The sequence below is a fragment of the Mustela lutreola genome, chromosome 4, assembly GCF_030435805.1.
Source record: "Mustela lutreola isolate mMusLut2 chromosome 4, mMusLut2.pri, whole genome shotgun sequence".
Taxonomy (NCBI): domain Eukaryota; kingdom Metazoa; phylum Chordata; class Mammalia; order Carnivora; family Mustelidae; genus Mustela; species Mustela lutreola.
The window spans coordinates 196,412,928-196,426,744 of NC_081293.1; the positions used below are offsets into that span (position 1 = coordinate 196,412,928).

Genomic DNA, 13,817 nt, shown 5'->3' on the forward strand with positions numbered 1-13,817 from the left:
GCTGTTCAGGGGATGCCTCTCCCCCCAGATCCCCTTCCAACCCTCCGGCTGCTTCCGGGGGTGCCCCGTGTGACGGCGACAGACAGGAGCTGCAGGCCTGCCACGTGGAGTGCAGGACAGGTACGGCCAGGAGCTGGGACAGGAGCCAGGATGCAGGAGCCTGCTTCCCCCTCCCCTCCAAAGGACCACGGGCTCTGCCCCCCCCGCCGCCCCCCCCCCCCGGGCTTGCCTCCCTCCTCTCAATTGCTGCCCTAGGAACACAGCACGATCTCCGGGGCCACTGGTCACCTGCGTGGTGGTCAGTGTGGCCTTCTGGTCTCAGAGGCAGCCCTGGAAGGAGCCTTGGTGCCAGGGGCCTTGTCGGGGACCAGACAGAGGGTGGGGCCCAGGCAGCATCCTCCTCCTACTCAGACAGCCCGGGTGCCATCAGCAGGCAGGTCTTGGGGGAGCAGGGTGTCTGAAAGCGGGTGAAGCTGCTCCTCTGGCCAAGCCTATGAGGCTGGGGCAGGGCAGGGTGGCAATCAGAACACAGACACCAGACGAAGGAGCCCAGACTGTTTCCCGGGGTCCCCTCCAGCAGAGCAGGTGAGGCAGACACTGCCGAGCAGGCGGGGCCCGGGGAGGGTGAGAAGAGGAGTCGGGGCGCGGTCAGGGGTCCGTGGGTCTGGGCCAGGCTCTTGCAGCAGGGGTGGGAAGAAGGGGGCAGCGGAGCACGTTGTCCGACTGACAGGTGTCTGCGGGGTCTTGGGCTCCCAGCGTTGAAGCTGAGTGAAGGACCGGTGTTCAGAAGACTCTGGAAGTCTTGATCTGGGGGAAGATGTGTGGGTGGGTAGGGGACATGAGGTGCAGCTGTGCCCACAGACGGAGGTGGCCTGGGCTGGAGCTTGACTCAGCAGGAGGTTGTGCTTTGCGAGTGAGACCTGGCCCCGGGCTGGGGTCCCAGAGGGGCCGAGACCGCGCCTGAGCCCAGAGAGTCACTCCCCGTCTCCACGAGTCCTTCCCTGGCCCCCACAGCTTCTCAGCCCCGACCCAGCCTCCCGAGCCTCCTAGCCTTGCCAGGACCCCTGTGTGGAAGGCCTGCCCTTTCCCCCTCCAGAGCGGCTGGGCTGGACCTCCTGGGCACCCTGGTCCTCCTGCTCCCAGAGCTGCCTCGCCGTGGGAGGAGGCCCTGGTTGGCGCAGTCGTTCCCGGTTCTGCCCCAGTTCCGGGAACACGTCCTGCCCAGGAGAGGCCACCCAGGAGGAGGCCTGCAGCCCCCCTGTGTGCCCAGGTATGTCCCCCGCTGTCCCGGGAGTGGCTGGGGCACCAGGATAGGATGAGGAGCAAAAGGGAAGAATGACCCTTGCACAGGTTCTAAACACCTGGGGCGTGGGGGGCACAGGGACTAGAGCAGACCTGTTGTCCCGAAGCGTCTCCTCTGCCCCCGGCCTGTGACCGACAGGGTGGGTGTCGCCTGAAGGGGTGTTTGGGCCAGCCCAGGGTGGGGACGCAGCGGAAGCTGCAGTTAAGATCCTGCACAGGGCACAGCCCAGCCGCCTGCGCCCCACCCCCTGCCCACACCTTCGCCGGCGCCCACCGTCTCTTTCTGACAGTGCTAAGCGCCTGGGGTCCGTGGGCTCCGTGGTCCGCCTGCTCGGCCCCCTGTGACGGAGGCGTCCAGATACGTGGGCGCAGCTGCTCTGGTTCCACTCCCGGCGACCCCGAGTGCCAGGGACCTCACAGCCAGACCAGGGATTGCAACACACAGCCCTGCGCAGGTGCCAGCCTCTACCCACACCTCCCCCTTCTCTATCAGCCATGCCCAGTCAAGCCCTGGGGGATGCAGACCTCTCTTTACCCGACCTTCCCACAACCCTGCCCTCCAGCTCCAAGGATAGGCCATACCCTGAGCTAACGGGCTGCCGAATTTCCTCGTCTTTCTCCTCTGGCTCCTGTACCCTGGGCACCAGGCATGGGCTGTGGCCCAGGGCTCAGGCTCTTTGCCCCTCCCCGCCTAAGGTCTCCTTCGAAGGCCTGCGGCTCAGAAACACAGAACCACTCACTGCAGGAATTGCGAGAAGCAGAGCCTGCCTGTCTTTAGAAGCCCCTGGCCCCGTCTCCCTCACCTTTCTCCATTGAGCCCCATCCTGGCCCAGGGACTGCTCTGCTTTCAAAGACATTTGTGTTGGGGGAGCCTGGGTGGCGTCGTGAGTTGAGCGTCCCACTCTTGGTTTCGGGCCCTGGAATCGAGCCCTGTGTCAGGCTCTTAGCTTAGCACGGAGTCTACTTAAGACTCTCTCTTCCTCCCTCTCTGTTCCCCACCCCCTGCAAATAAAAATAAATCTAACAAATAAAAAAAATAAAAGGATGTTTGTGTCAGAGTTAGGCAAAGCTGTGAATCTTTCCTGGTGCAGGAGTGAGCCTGCACAGGAGGGAGGTGGGGGGGGGGCTTCCTCTGGCTTCTTGGTCCCCTGCCTGCAGCTTCCTCTTGCCCCTCCCTCTCCTAACCCTTTCCTCCTGCCCATGCTGAGACCCACTCTGTCTTCCCGTCTAGCTCAGTGCCCGGGGGACATGGTGTTCCGCTCCGCAGAGCAGTGCCAGCGGGACGGGGGCCCCTGCCCTCAGCTGTGCCTGGCTCAGGACCCTGAGGTTGAGTGCACCAGCTTCTGCACCCCTGGCTGCACCTGCCCGCCTGGCCTTTTCCTGCACAACGCCAGCTGCTTGCCCCGCAGTCAGTGCCCCTGCCAGCTGCGTGGGCAGCTCTACGCCCCGGGAGCACAGGCTCGGCTGGATTCCTGCAACAACTGGTAGGCTACCAGCATCCGGCGGGCATGGGGGACGGGACTTGGTGGCCCAGGGATGGACAGGCATGGACACCCACCCTGGGGGTCGGTTCACCTCCATGGTGCCAGGCCTGGGCCCCAGGAATACCAAAGCCTGCTCTCCAGGCTGGGCATCTGTTGGGAGACTGAGGCTCAGATCAGTGCGGAGATTTGTGAAGGAAGCAGGGGCTGGAGAGGGTCTTCTAGCCTCCCCTTCCAGTCACCTGGGCTTCCCTTTCCTGGATGTTCTTCTCTACCTGGGATCCCCTTGATTTCTGCTCAAAAACCTTGAAGCTGACACTGGGCTCTTCCAGCAGGGGGCGCCCTCCCCCCTTTCTCCCCACACTTTTGTTTCTTTTTTTCTTTTTCTTTTTTTTTTTTAAACACTTCCAATTCATTTTCTCCATTCTTCATGTTCCTCTTCCCAATCCCGTGCCCCCCCCCCACTCTCCCCTACACGCTTCCTGTCCTCTGCCCCTTTTCTCTTCTTCTTTTTCTTTCTTAGATTCTTTTTCTGGAATTTCCATGTATTTGAGCGGTGGGCTTCAAACCACTGGAGAGAAGTAAAAGGGAAGGAAAGTGCACAGTTCTTCCCAAGAGGCTCAGGCTAGGGTCTTCTCTTTCTAAATCGCTCCTACCTGGCCCTAAGGAGCTGTTCAAAGTCCTTTCCAAACTGTAGTAACTAGCAACAGAATGAAATACGTAAAGGTGAGTCTTTGATCAGAGTGAGTGAGGAAGCACAGCACAGTGCCCGGCAGCGGGGAGCCCATGGAGGGCGGGACTGGGTGGGAGGGACCGGAGGAAAAGCCTCGGTCACCTCCTGAAGTTCGAGGGGGACACGGACCAACTTGCTTTACTTTCTAGATCGTCCCTCAGGTTTCTCTTCTGTGCGGGGGGCATGGTGGTGCTGGCCGTGTCCCCTTGGGGACAGATGCACAGAGCCCCACAGGGCAGGGCCTGACTGTGGCCCCCGACGGGTTCTCTTTCTGCAGCACCTGTGTCTCTGGTGAGATGGCGTGCACCTCAGAGCCCTGCCCAGGTACCCCCGATGCCCAGGAATCTACAGTGGGTCCTCAGGGGTGTAGAGGATGCTGGCTGTAAAGGATGGTGCTCTGGGGAAGCTGGGGCCCGGGCACAGCTTGGCCTGGCTTCACAGCCCCTGTGCCCCTCCCCACCCCGGCAGTCGCCTGTGGCTGGAGCCCCTGGACCCCGTGGAGTGTTTGCAGCCGCAGCTGTGATGTGGGCCTTCGGCGGCGCTTCCGGGCAGGCACTGCGCCCCCCGCTGCCTTCGGGGGTGCTGCGTGCCAGGGCCCTAACATGGAGGCCGAATTCTGCAGCCTGCGGCCGTGTCGGGGTGAGAGCTGGGACCAAGGCCCCCAGAATCCTCTGGACAGGAGCCAGTAACACCCCCAGTCACCCCAAGAGAGGTGCAAGGATTTACCCTTAAAGACGCCAGGAAGGTCCCCAGAGAGCGCCAAGAGTCATTCCCCGCTCTGGGCTGAGAGGGAGTGAGGCCTCGCGCGGTGGGCCATGATGCCGCGGGTGTGAGAAGAGGGGGCCCTAGGGTGTCTGGGTGGAGGCGGGGGTGTGGTGGGCATGGGAGGTAGGGCTCGCAGTGACCTGACTGCCACCCCAGGTCCCAGTGGGGAGTGGGGCCCCTGGTCCCCCTGCTCTGTGCCCTGTGGTGGCGGCTACCGGAACCGCACCCGGGGCGGTGGCCTGAATGGCCGTGTGGACTTCTCTGCCTGTGGGCTGCAACCCTGCGCTGGTGAGGACCGTGCCCACCTGCCACACTGTTCCCCGAACCTCCATAATCATCCCGCCCAACCCAGGGTCCTGTCAACCCCTCCCTGTCACCCCAGAGACCCCTCTCTCAGAGCTCCTATGGGTTCCTGCGACCCCCTCCCCCGCCACTCCGGCCACACTTAGAACCAATGCCTCTCCTTGGTGGGGAGCCTGGGGCAGAGTTGACTGTGCCTGAGCTGGGCTGTCAATTCCTGTGTCCCCAGGGCCCGTGCCTGGCATGTGTCCGAGGGGCAAGCGGTGGCTGGACTGTGCCCAGGGCCCTGCCTCCTGTGCGGAGCTCAGCGCCCCTCAAGGGACAAACCAGACCTGCCTTCCTGGCTGTTATTGCCCATCTGGGACTCTCCTGCTGGTGAGTGTCTTCCCTGACCTGACCACAGGACCTGGGCAGGGGCAGAACCAAGGTCATGGGGCTTCAGAGTCAAGGGAAAAGCACTGAATTCAGGGGTCACGGCTCCACTCTGCCAGCAGCCAGCAGGTGACCCTGCATGAGTCACATTCATGCTTCCATGAGCCTCTCTTTTCCTATTTGTGAAATGATGATGGTCGAGAAGATCTTTACAGTTCATGCCTACCTGAGCGCTCTGTTCTCTTACGTTATTGGCTTTTTATCGAGCGCCTGGCCTGCTTAGTCATAGGGGGGCTACACCGTGGGGAGGAAGTAGACTCTGCCCTCCAGGAGCCTCTAGTCTGGGGAAACCAGACCAGAGCACCTAGAATGAAGATGGGACCATCCCCACACAGGAACTGAGCTTTGCATAGTGTGGAGCTCGGGAGGCAGCCTGGCAGGGGCTGGGTCAGTGGCAGCGGGCTTCCTGGAGGAGGTGTTCCTGACTGGACTATTGGAGATTGCAGGGTGTGGAGAGCTAGAGGTGGCACTACTGTTGGAAGGCAGTGGGAACCAGGCTGGAAGTGAGGCGGGGGCCATGGAATCTGGACAGAAGCTTGTGCGGCAGTGGGGAGGGCTTAGAGAGGTGCCGCTGAAGCCGGGGCTGTGGGCAAGGGGCCGGACTCCAGTGGGGTCTGAGTTCAGATCAGACTGTTCTACTAGGAGCTCTGTGACCTCGGGCTGTGTAGTCTTGTGCCTCTGTCTCTTCATCTGTCAAATTGAGGTGATAACGGGCCTCACCATTGGGGTACGTAAAAGGCTGTGGTACCTCCCAGGACCTGGCACCCACCTCAGTACGTTTGACTTTGAATCATGTGCTATTGGGTGGCAGTTTCTTAAACTTTAAGACAGTAGCAACTTTTGTCCAAATTCCATGTATGTGTAACTTCATCAGTTTCTCTTTTCTTGATGAAATGTGCAATTGTTTTTTAAACACTGTTGTCCTACACATCGCAAGGTGCGTGTTCTGTTAGCTGGTTCCAGGGGCGTTTGACAGTTCAGTCCCCGTCCTGCAGTCGGAGATGGCCTTTCGCTCCAGAGACTGGGGGTCCACGCCCCTTGCCATGGTTCCCATAACCGCTGGTGGCGGTGGGAGCAGGAGGGCTGATTGTGGAAGGAGTGTGGGTAGTGTTGGAGGGTGGGAGCCTGGGAAGGGGTGCTGGGTTCTGACTGTGGGGAACAGGCCGGACCAGACCCACCTGGAATCCGGAAGATGATGGAAGGTTTTTGGTTCCAGAACAACGTGTGCGTGCCCTCCCAGGACTGCCCCTGCGCCCATGGGGGGCGCCTTTATCCCCCGGGCAGTGTGGTGCTTCGTCTCTGCGAGAACTGGTGAGGACCCCCCACCCGTGGCCGTGACCCGTGAGCACCTTGCTTCCCCCCTCAGCGCCCGGGGATGCTCCAGTGGAGCTGTCCCTGCCCCCCAGGCAGAGCTGTCCCCTTCCCGGAGACCCTTGCCCATGCCCTTCTAGCCCATCCTTTCTCCTCCCACCTGTCTTGGTCCACTGTGCGCCGCAGACCCGGGGTGGGACCCCTCACACTCCAGGGGACCAGAAATCCCAGATCAAGGAGTCAGCAGCGTGGGTCCTGCTGTGGGCTGTGGGGCAGAATCTGCTCCAGGCCCTGCTGTTCTGTGGCTGCTGGTGATCCTTGGCTCTTGCTTGGCCTGGGCCACACCCCTGCATGCCGCCTTCCCGGGGCCACCTCCTCCTCGTGGCCCCCTCCTCACCTCAGTCCCTCTATGCACATCTGCGCTGAGTCCAGATGTCCCCTTTGTAGGACACAAGTCATGTTCGACCAGGGCCACCCTAGTGCTCTCCCTGTAACTTGAGCACCTCTGTGAAGACCTTTTCACCAAATAAGGTCACATTCTGAATCCTGGGTGTTCGGGCGTCAATGAAGGAATTTGCGGGAACACGCATCCGCCTGTGACAGCCCTGTGACGTTTTGCTGTTTTCTTCCAGCTCCTGTGTTTCTGGGCTTATCACCCACTGCACCTCCTGGCCCTGTGAGGAGGGTGAGAAGGGGGCCCCCACGCCCTACGGTGCCCCCCTGCCAGCTCCCTATCAGGGGAGGAAAGCTTGGTTGGAGTGTGGGGGGGGGGGGGGACGCTCTGCCTAGGCCAGTGCCTCCAGCCCACGCTCACTCCGTCCCCGCTCTGCCTTTCCCTCCTGTGCACCCCAGGTCAGCCCACGTGGTCACCCTGGACCCCATGGAGCGAGTGCTCAGCCTCCTGTGGCCCTGCCCGACGCCACCGGCACCGCTTCTGCTCTGGGCCTCCCACCATGGACCCGTCCGCCCTGGCCCTGCCATCCCCACCAACCTGGCCTACCCCACTTTGCCCAGGCCCTGATGCTGAGGAAGAACCTTGCCTCCTGCCAGGGTGTGACCGTGAGTCCCCTGGTGCCCAGGATGGTGCCCTCCGTGCTCTGGGGATACCCGCTGTCTTGTACCGGCTGGCCCCCCGCCAGCCCCCACCCCCACCCCAAGAACGGCTTCCTTTGTTGTCTTCCCAGGAGCTGGGGGCTGGGGGCCCTGGGGGCCCTGGTCCAGCTGTAGCCGGAGCTGTGGGGGAGGCCTGCGGAGCCGGCTGCGAGCCTGTGATCAGCCTCCACCCCAGGGCCTGGGGGATTACTGCGAGGGGCCTCGGGCCCAAGGAGAGGTCTGCCAGGCTCTGCCGTGCCCAGGTACCGGCCAGGATGGGGGGACAAGGGGCAAGGAGCATTCTGGAGAGATGGGCTGGAGTGGACCACCCACACAGCTCTCAGCCCCTCCTGTCCCTTCCCCAGTGACCAACTGCACCGCCATTCAGGGGGCGGAGTACAGCCCTTGTGGCCCTGCCTGTCCTCGCTCCTGTGACGACCTCTTGGTGAGTCCAGCTCCCTCGGAACGAACCTCCACCTGACCTCCGGCCCCAAGGGTTCCTTTTGCAGGAGGGGAGGTTACAGCTTTGGGTCATGACCCCTTTGGACCTGGGGCCGCCTCACACTGGTGGAGAGGAGTGGGATCTGTGCCCACCGGGCTGGCTCCTGTTTGTTCCAGAGGCTGTCTGAGTCTCATCTAGCAACCTTGCATTCACTATGTCAGGCCTTCCTGAATTTTATTACAAAAAGAACATAAACACCTATGAAGGAATCATCCCACTAGATCATCCTAAACACCACGAGCATTTCAGTGTGTGGACCCTGAGTGTGAGAGTACATGTGCACGCGTGTATGCATTAGTGTGCTGGTTGGGGCGACGTCCCTCAACGCCTGGCCAGCACCATGGAGAGGGACAGAGGCACGCAGGCGCACAGGGTCCGACGGCACCAGGGAGCCTGCAGTGTGGAGAGGAACAGACCCAAATCAGGGATGTCCGAGGGATGGTGCCATGAGGCCCTGCGCAGGCGTCTAAGAGCGGTCAGGGAGGCGCTACAGGGGCTGAGCAGGGAGGGGAAGAGGGCCTGGGCCTGACTCCTGGCTTCCCCAGGGGACCCCAGCTCCTTCCCAGGTGACCCCGTGCCCTCAGCCAGCTTTCTGTGGTGCTGTCCTACGTTCTGGGGAGGTCTGGGAGATGCCTTGGTTCTCAGGTACTGGCCAGGTCCCCCATGGAATCCTCCACAGGGTTCACATTTGGAGGACACCCTCCCCCCAGCCACCAGGGCCTTCCTGAAGGCTCTCGTCCCCCCTCCCCACTTCTGCGCTGGGGTGGGGAGGAGGGAGAAACTGTGTTTGAAGGTAGTGCCTGTGAGCCAGAGCTCGACAGCTTCCCCGCCTGCCCCACTCTGCCTCCTTCATCTCGTGCCTCCTTCCCTTCATCTTTCCCTGTGGCTCCGCGCCCACTCCGCAGAGCACCCCTCCTGGCCCCCTCGGCCCTGTCTCCTGCTCACCCAGGCCTTCCCTTGTGGCCTCCCCAGCACTGTGTGTGGCACTGCCAGCCCGGCTGCTACTGCCCACCGGGCCAGGTGCTGAGTGCCGACGGGGCCCTCTGCGTGCCGCCCAGCCACTGCGGCTGCCTGGACCTGCTGAGCGGGGAGCGGCACCGGCCGGGGGCTCGGCTTCCCGGGCCCGACAGCTGCAACTACTGGTGAGGCGGACTCGTGGGCAGCTGCGGGGGCCTGGGAGGAGGGCAGGCTGCACCTGAGCTCTCCTGGGTCTCAGCTGCTGCAGGTTAGACTCCCATGATCCCCGAGGAGATGCAGGCAGGCACCGATGGGTGGGGAAACCGAGGCAGCCAGATTGCTGTGTCTGCCCTCTGGGAGACATGGCAAGCTGCGTGTGTGCTCAGAGGGGACGGAAGGGCGGCAGGCACGGTGTTCCTCCTCACTGTCTGGCCCCTATCAGCAGCAGATGGCCTCTGGTCATTCCTCAGTAGGACACACCGGCCAGTGACCAGCAGGGAGCCCACGGGACAGCTGAGGGGTCCCTGAATAGGACAGACAGTAGGGTCTAGATGCTCTGGAGAGTGGCTGGCGGGGGCATCTGAGACCCTGAAGGGAAAGGGGAGCATGGGGGGAAGGGGAAGAGAAGAGGCAGCTTAGGAGGGGTGCGCGTGGAGGCAGGGGCGGGGCTGAGCTGCTGCTCTCCTTCCCGTGCCTGTGTGCCCTGCCCAGCACCTGCTCAGAGGGGAGGCTGAACTGCACAGACCTGCCTTGCCCAGGTAGGTATGTCCCAGCTCGGAGGGAGGCGAGGAAAAGTGGCCAGGGCCACTGAGAGGGCTGGAATTGGGGAAGGCATGCCTGTGCCCCAGTGCCCTTCCATGTCCCCTGCAGTGCCGGGTGGCTGGTGTTCGTGGTCGGAGTGGACAGCGTGCTCCCAGCCCTGCAGGGGTCAGACGAGGACTCGCTCCAGGGCTTGCGCCTGCCCCGCTCCTCAGCACGGGGGCACCCCATGCCCTGGTGAAGCAGGGGGGGCAGGGGCCCAGCATCAGAAGGAGAGCTGCCCCACCTCCCCTGACTGCCCAGGTGAGATGCCCCCACTAGTCTGCTCAAACCTCAGTGGGCTGGGCGCCTCCTAGTCCTCCTGGCACAGCTGGTTCTGTCTTCCTGGCACAGCGGATGGAGTCTGGAGCCCATGGGGACCGTGGTCTCCCTGTGACCCGTGCGTGGGGCAGTCCCAGCGAAGTCGGGAGTGTATCTGGCCCCCCACCCCTGAGGGAGGCAGGCCCTGCCCTGGGGGCTACAGGCAGAGTCGCCCCTGCCAGGATAATTCCACACAATGCCCAGGTGAGGGCTTCTGCGGAGGTCTGGGAGGGTCCCTTAGAAGGCTAGGGAGACACTGCCTCTGACCGTTGGCCCCAGTATATACCTGCACGTCCTTTCCTTCTTGGGGTTGCCCTTAGATCACTCACCCTGTAATCCTGGGGCCAGGTGGAAGGCCAGAGCAGGTAGGGAGGTGTGGCCAGAGGGCTGGCCACCTGCGTGCGGGGATCCTTCCGGCTGGGCCCCGCTCAGCATTCACTGTCTTTGCTTCCTTCCTGCCACAGACTGTGAGGGTGGCCAGAGTCTTCTCCCATGCGGGTGGGCCTGTCCCCGCGCCTGCCAGGACCTGTCTCCTGGGAGCATATGTCAGCCAGGTCCGGCGGGCTGCCGGCCCAGCTGTGGGTGCCCCCCCGGCCAGCTGTCGCAGGATGGCCTTTGTGTGCCTCCCGCCCGCTGCCGCTGCCACTACCAGCCTGGAGCCATGGGTCAGTGCTTCCCCTTGTCCTCTCCCAGGGACCCTCCCCCCCCGAGGCACTGCAGTGCCTGCCTGCCTGGCCTCTGCCCATGGGGCCCAGCCTGGAGCGGCAGGATGGGGACGGGCCGCCTGTCCCCTGCGATGCTCCGGGCGTTCATCTCCCGGACCTCCCACGGCGTCCCGGGCCTGCCCCGGGTTCGGGCTTCCATCTCCCAGGCCCAGGAGCACCAGGGGCTGAAGAATGATAGGGAGGGAGGTAGAAGGCAGTGGGCTAGGTGGAGGGACTCAGGGTGGGGGGCACCCTGAGCTATCTGGAGTCCTACCCCCCACTCATGCCTTCAGGGATCCCTGAGAACCAGAGCCGGTCCGCAGGGCCTGGGCTCAGCTCCTGGGAGAGGCTGGAACCCGGAGAGGTGGTGACTGGGCCCTGTGACAACTGGTGAGCCCAGGGAAGCAGGGTGGGGAGTAGGCTGCCAAGCTGGGCAGTAGGGCCCTAGGGGGGAGGTGGCCGGGGTCCTGTCTTCTGAGGTCCCCCTCCCTGTCCCCAGCACCTGTATGGAGGGCACCCTGCAGTGCCGGGAGGTGCCTGGCTGCCCTGGTCCTGGGATGTGGGGTTCCTGGGGGCCCTGGGAAGACTGCAGTGTCTCCTGCGGAGGGGGGGAGCAACTCCGCTCCCGGAGATGTGCCCGGCCCCCCTGCCCTGGGCCTGCTCGCCAGAGCCGCACCTGCCACACCCAGGTCTGCCGAGGTGAGCCCCAACCCGGTTCTGCTCTTCACGCTCTGACTTAACTCGGATTCCCATGTCGGTCTTTGACATGGATTCAGGGGTGTCTTTGACCTCTTCACCCCATCCCTGTGGGCTGCCCTCTCCCTGGGGCAAGTGCAGGAGGAAGTAGCCAGATTCAGGGAGGGGAACCTGTAGGAGGGTGTGACACTGGTCCTGAGGGGCACACCCCAGGGAGGCTGTCGTGGGCACAACTGGGGAGCCATGGGAGGGTGGGTGCTGGGGTGAGGAAGCAGGTCATGGGGGCATGGGGTGGGTATAGAAGTAACCGCTCTGGGCAGCACAGGCCAGAGCTGGGCCCTGACCCAAGTGTTGCCCCAGAGGCAGGCTGCCCGGCCGGACGTCTGTACCGGGAGTGCCCGCCCGGCGAGGGGTGCCCCTTCTCCTGTGCCCACGTCACTCAGCAGGTTGGCTGCTTCTCTGCTGGCTGCGAGGAGGGCTGCCACTGCCCCATGGGCACCTTCCAGCACCGCTTGTCCTGTGTCCAGGTCAGAACCCGTGCAGCGCGGAGCCCAAGGCCCCCCTCCCTCCCCTCCCCTCCACTGCCTTTCCTCCCTCTCACCTGCAGCCGCTCACCCCTGCAGAACCTGTCCTCTGGACAGCACCCCTCTCCCTCACGTGACCCCAGGCGAGTGTTTGGCCTGCGAGGCTCTCTGTAGCCTCAGCTGCCTGGTGGGTCAGGCAGTGGACAGCTGGGGTGACACTGCCGCAGGATGTCGCTGGCTTCCGGAACGGGGCCTGGTCTGGGCTCCTGCTCTTCCGCAGTGGCTCTCCCTGGCGCCCGGCTCCCGCATGGCATCCAGCGAGGAGCCACCCGTGACTGGCGTGTGGCCAGGTGCTCCCCCTGCTCCCCAGGCCAATTTCCTGCCACGCCCCATGTGTCCTGCGCCATCGAGGCCGCAGCCGGGAATTGTGGGTCCTGACTGCCCCCTGCGCCACCCCACTGGGGAAGCATACCCTCAGCTGGACTCTGCCTGGCCCCAGATTCCTGGTCTCCTGCCATGGGGTCCAGACAGCAGGCAGGTGCCCGCTGCGCTCTGCTGAGCTCTCCAGGGGCGTGGGGATTTCGTTCCCAGTCCTTTTTTTTTTTTTTTTTTTTTAAAGATTTTATTTATTTGACAGAGAGAGATCACAAGTAGGCAGAGAGGCAGGCAGAGAGAGAGAGGAGAGGAAGCAGGCTCCCCGCGGAGCAGAGAGCCCGACGTGGGGCTCGATCCCAGGACCCTGGGATCACAACCTGAGCCAAAGGCAGAGGCTTTAACCCACTGAGCCACCCAGGCGCCCATCGTTCCCGGTCTTTAATCCTAATCCTGAAGCCAGTGTCCAGTGGCTGCCCCCACCCAGAGTTCCAGAATGCCATGCCCGGAAGGGTCTGAGCAGCCACCTGCTTGACATAGAGCTGATGCTGCCGCGAGAGCCACAGGGAAGGAAAGGGACCCAGTTACCGTAAAGCTAGGAACGAGGTGTCCGATTCCTGGCTGAGGCTCTTTCCACTTCCCTGACCCCTCCAAGTCCCACCCCGTAAGGGCCTCTGCTGACCCTGCCTGGGTCCTAGCTAAGTGCTGTATGCAGGAAAGCCGCTGGCTGTCTCGGGTCAAGCTTACGGCCACTAGTCTCTCACGTTCATGCCCCCAACTCACAGAGCCCCACTTGCTCTTCTGGGAACCCCCCAGCCTCCCATGCACCTCCTCCCCGCCCCCCTTCGCAGCAGTGCCCAGGTGCAGGGAGCCACCCTGGGCCTGTGCAATGGCCACTTCCCCTCTGCTCCCACCCTGCCAGGAGTGCCCCTGCGTGCTCACCGCGGCGCTGCTACAGGAGCTGGGAACGGCTGGCGCTGACCCTGCGGCTCGGCCCCCCATTCTGGGAGAGGGCGGTCAGACCCTTGGGCCTGGGGATGAGCTGGGCTCAGGCCAGAGCCTTCGTATGGGCTGCAGGAACTGGTAAGGGGGTGGTGAGAGTGGGGGACATTTGGAGCCCAGGGAGGGGGAGGCACTGGCTGCCCTGCCCCTGCCCAGCCAGACCGACCATGGCTGTCTCTTCACTCTTCGGGGTGGAGACCCTTGCCCACCCCTCTCTCCCAGGGTCTATCCTGCCCGGCCCCTCACCCCCATGTCTTTCCGCAGCTCCTGTGTGCATGGGAGGCTGTCTTGCTCCATGGCGGACTGCTCCAAGGCTAGTGATCACTTCGGTCCTTGGGGGCCATGGGGCCCATGCTCCCGCTCTTGTGGTGGGCTGGGCACCCAAACCCGCAGCCGCCAGTGTGCGCAGCCCTCCCCCGCTCCAGGCAGCCAGGGCTGCGGAGGACCCCTCCAGGACCTCAAGTACTGCCCCAGCCCGGACTGCCCAGGTGAGGGAAGCAGGAAGGGCTAGTCTGGCTGTGCTCG

The 13,817-nt window shown here is 63.4% G+C and overlaps 1 protein-coding gene across 1 annotated transcript in view; it reads left to right on the plus strand.

The window, feature by feature from the left end:
- Positions 1 to 13,817, plus strand: part of LOC131829919 (SCO-spondin-like) — a 53,348-nt gene that overhangs the window by 27,358 nt on the left and 12,173 nt on the right. The window contains exons 54-76 of the mRNA XM_059172195.1: positions 29 to 120; positions 1,097 to 1,270; positions 1,593 to 1,757; positions 2,534 to 2,786; positions 3,794 to 3,840; positions 3,985 to 4,155; positions 4,438 to 4,569; positions 4,811 to 4,956; positions 6,230 to 6,324; positions 6,957 to 7,009; positions 7,177 to 7,383; positions 7,509 to 7,679; positions 7,782 to 7,861; positions 8,891 to 9,060; positions 9,587 to 9,633; positions 9,746 to 9,937; positions 10,028 to 10,198; positions 10,459 to 10,659; positions 10,992 to 11,088; positions 11,198 to 11,397; positions 11,755 to 11,921; positions 13,213 to 13,373; positions 13,557 to 13,780. Of these exons, the coding sequence (XP_059028178.1) occupies positions 29 to 120; positions 1,097 to 1,270; positions 1,593 to 1,757; positions 2,534 to 2,786; positions 3,794 to 3,840; positions 3,985 to 4,155; positions 4,438 to 4,569; positions 4,811 to 4,956; positions 6,230 to 6,324; positions 6,957 to 7,009; positions 7,177 to 7,383; positions 7,509 to 7,679; positions 7,782 to 7,861; positions 8,891 to 9,060; positions 9,587 to 9,633; positions 9,746 to 9,937; positions 10,028 to 10,198; positions 10,459 to 10,659; positions 10,992 to 11,088; positions 11,198 to 11,397; positions 11,755 to 11,921; positions 13,213 to 13,373; positions 13,557 to 13,780 (3,416 nt within the window). The remainder of the gene's footprint in view (positions 1 to 28; positions 121 to 1,096; positions 1,271 to 1,592; positions 1,758 to 2,533; positions 2,787 to 3,793; positions 3,841 to 3,984; positions 4,156 to 4,437; positions 4,570 to 4,810; positions 4,957 to 6,229; positions 6,325 to 6,956; positions 7,010 to 7,176; positions 7,384 to 7,508; positions 7,680 to 7,781; positions 7,862 to 8,890; positions 9,061 to 9,586; positions 9,634 to 9,745; positions 9,938 to 10,027; positions 10,199 to 10,458; positions 10,660 to 10,991; positions 11,089 to 11,197; positions 11,398 to 11,754; positions 11,922 to 13,212; positions 13,374 to 13,556; positions 13,781 to 13,817) is intronic.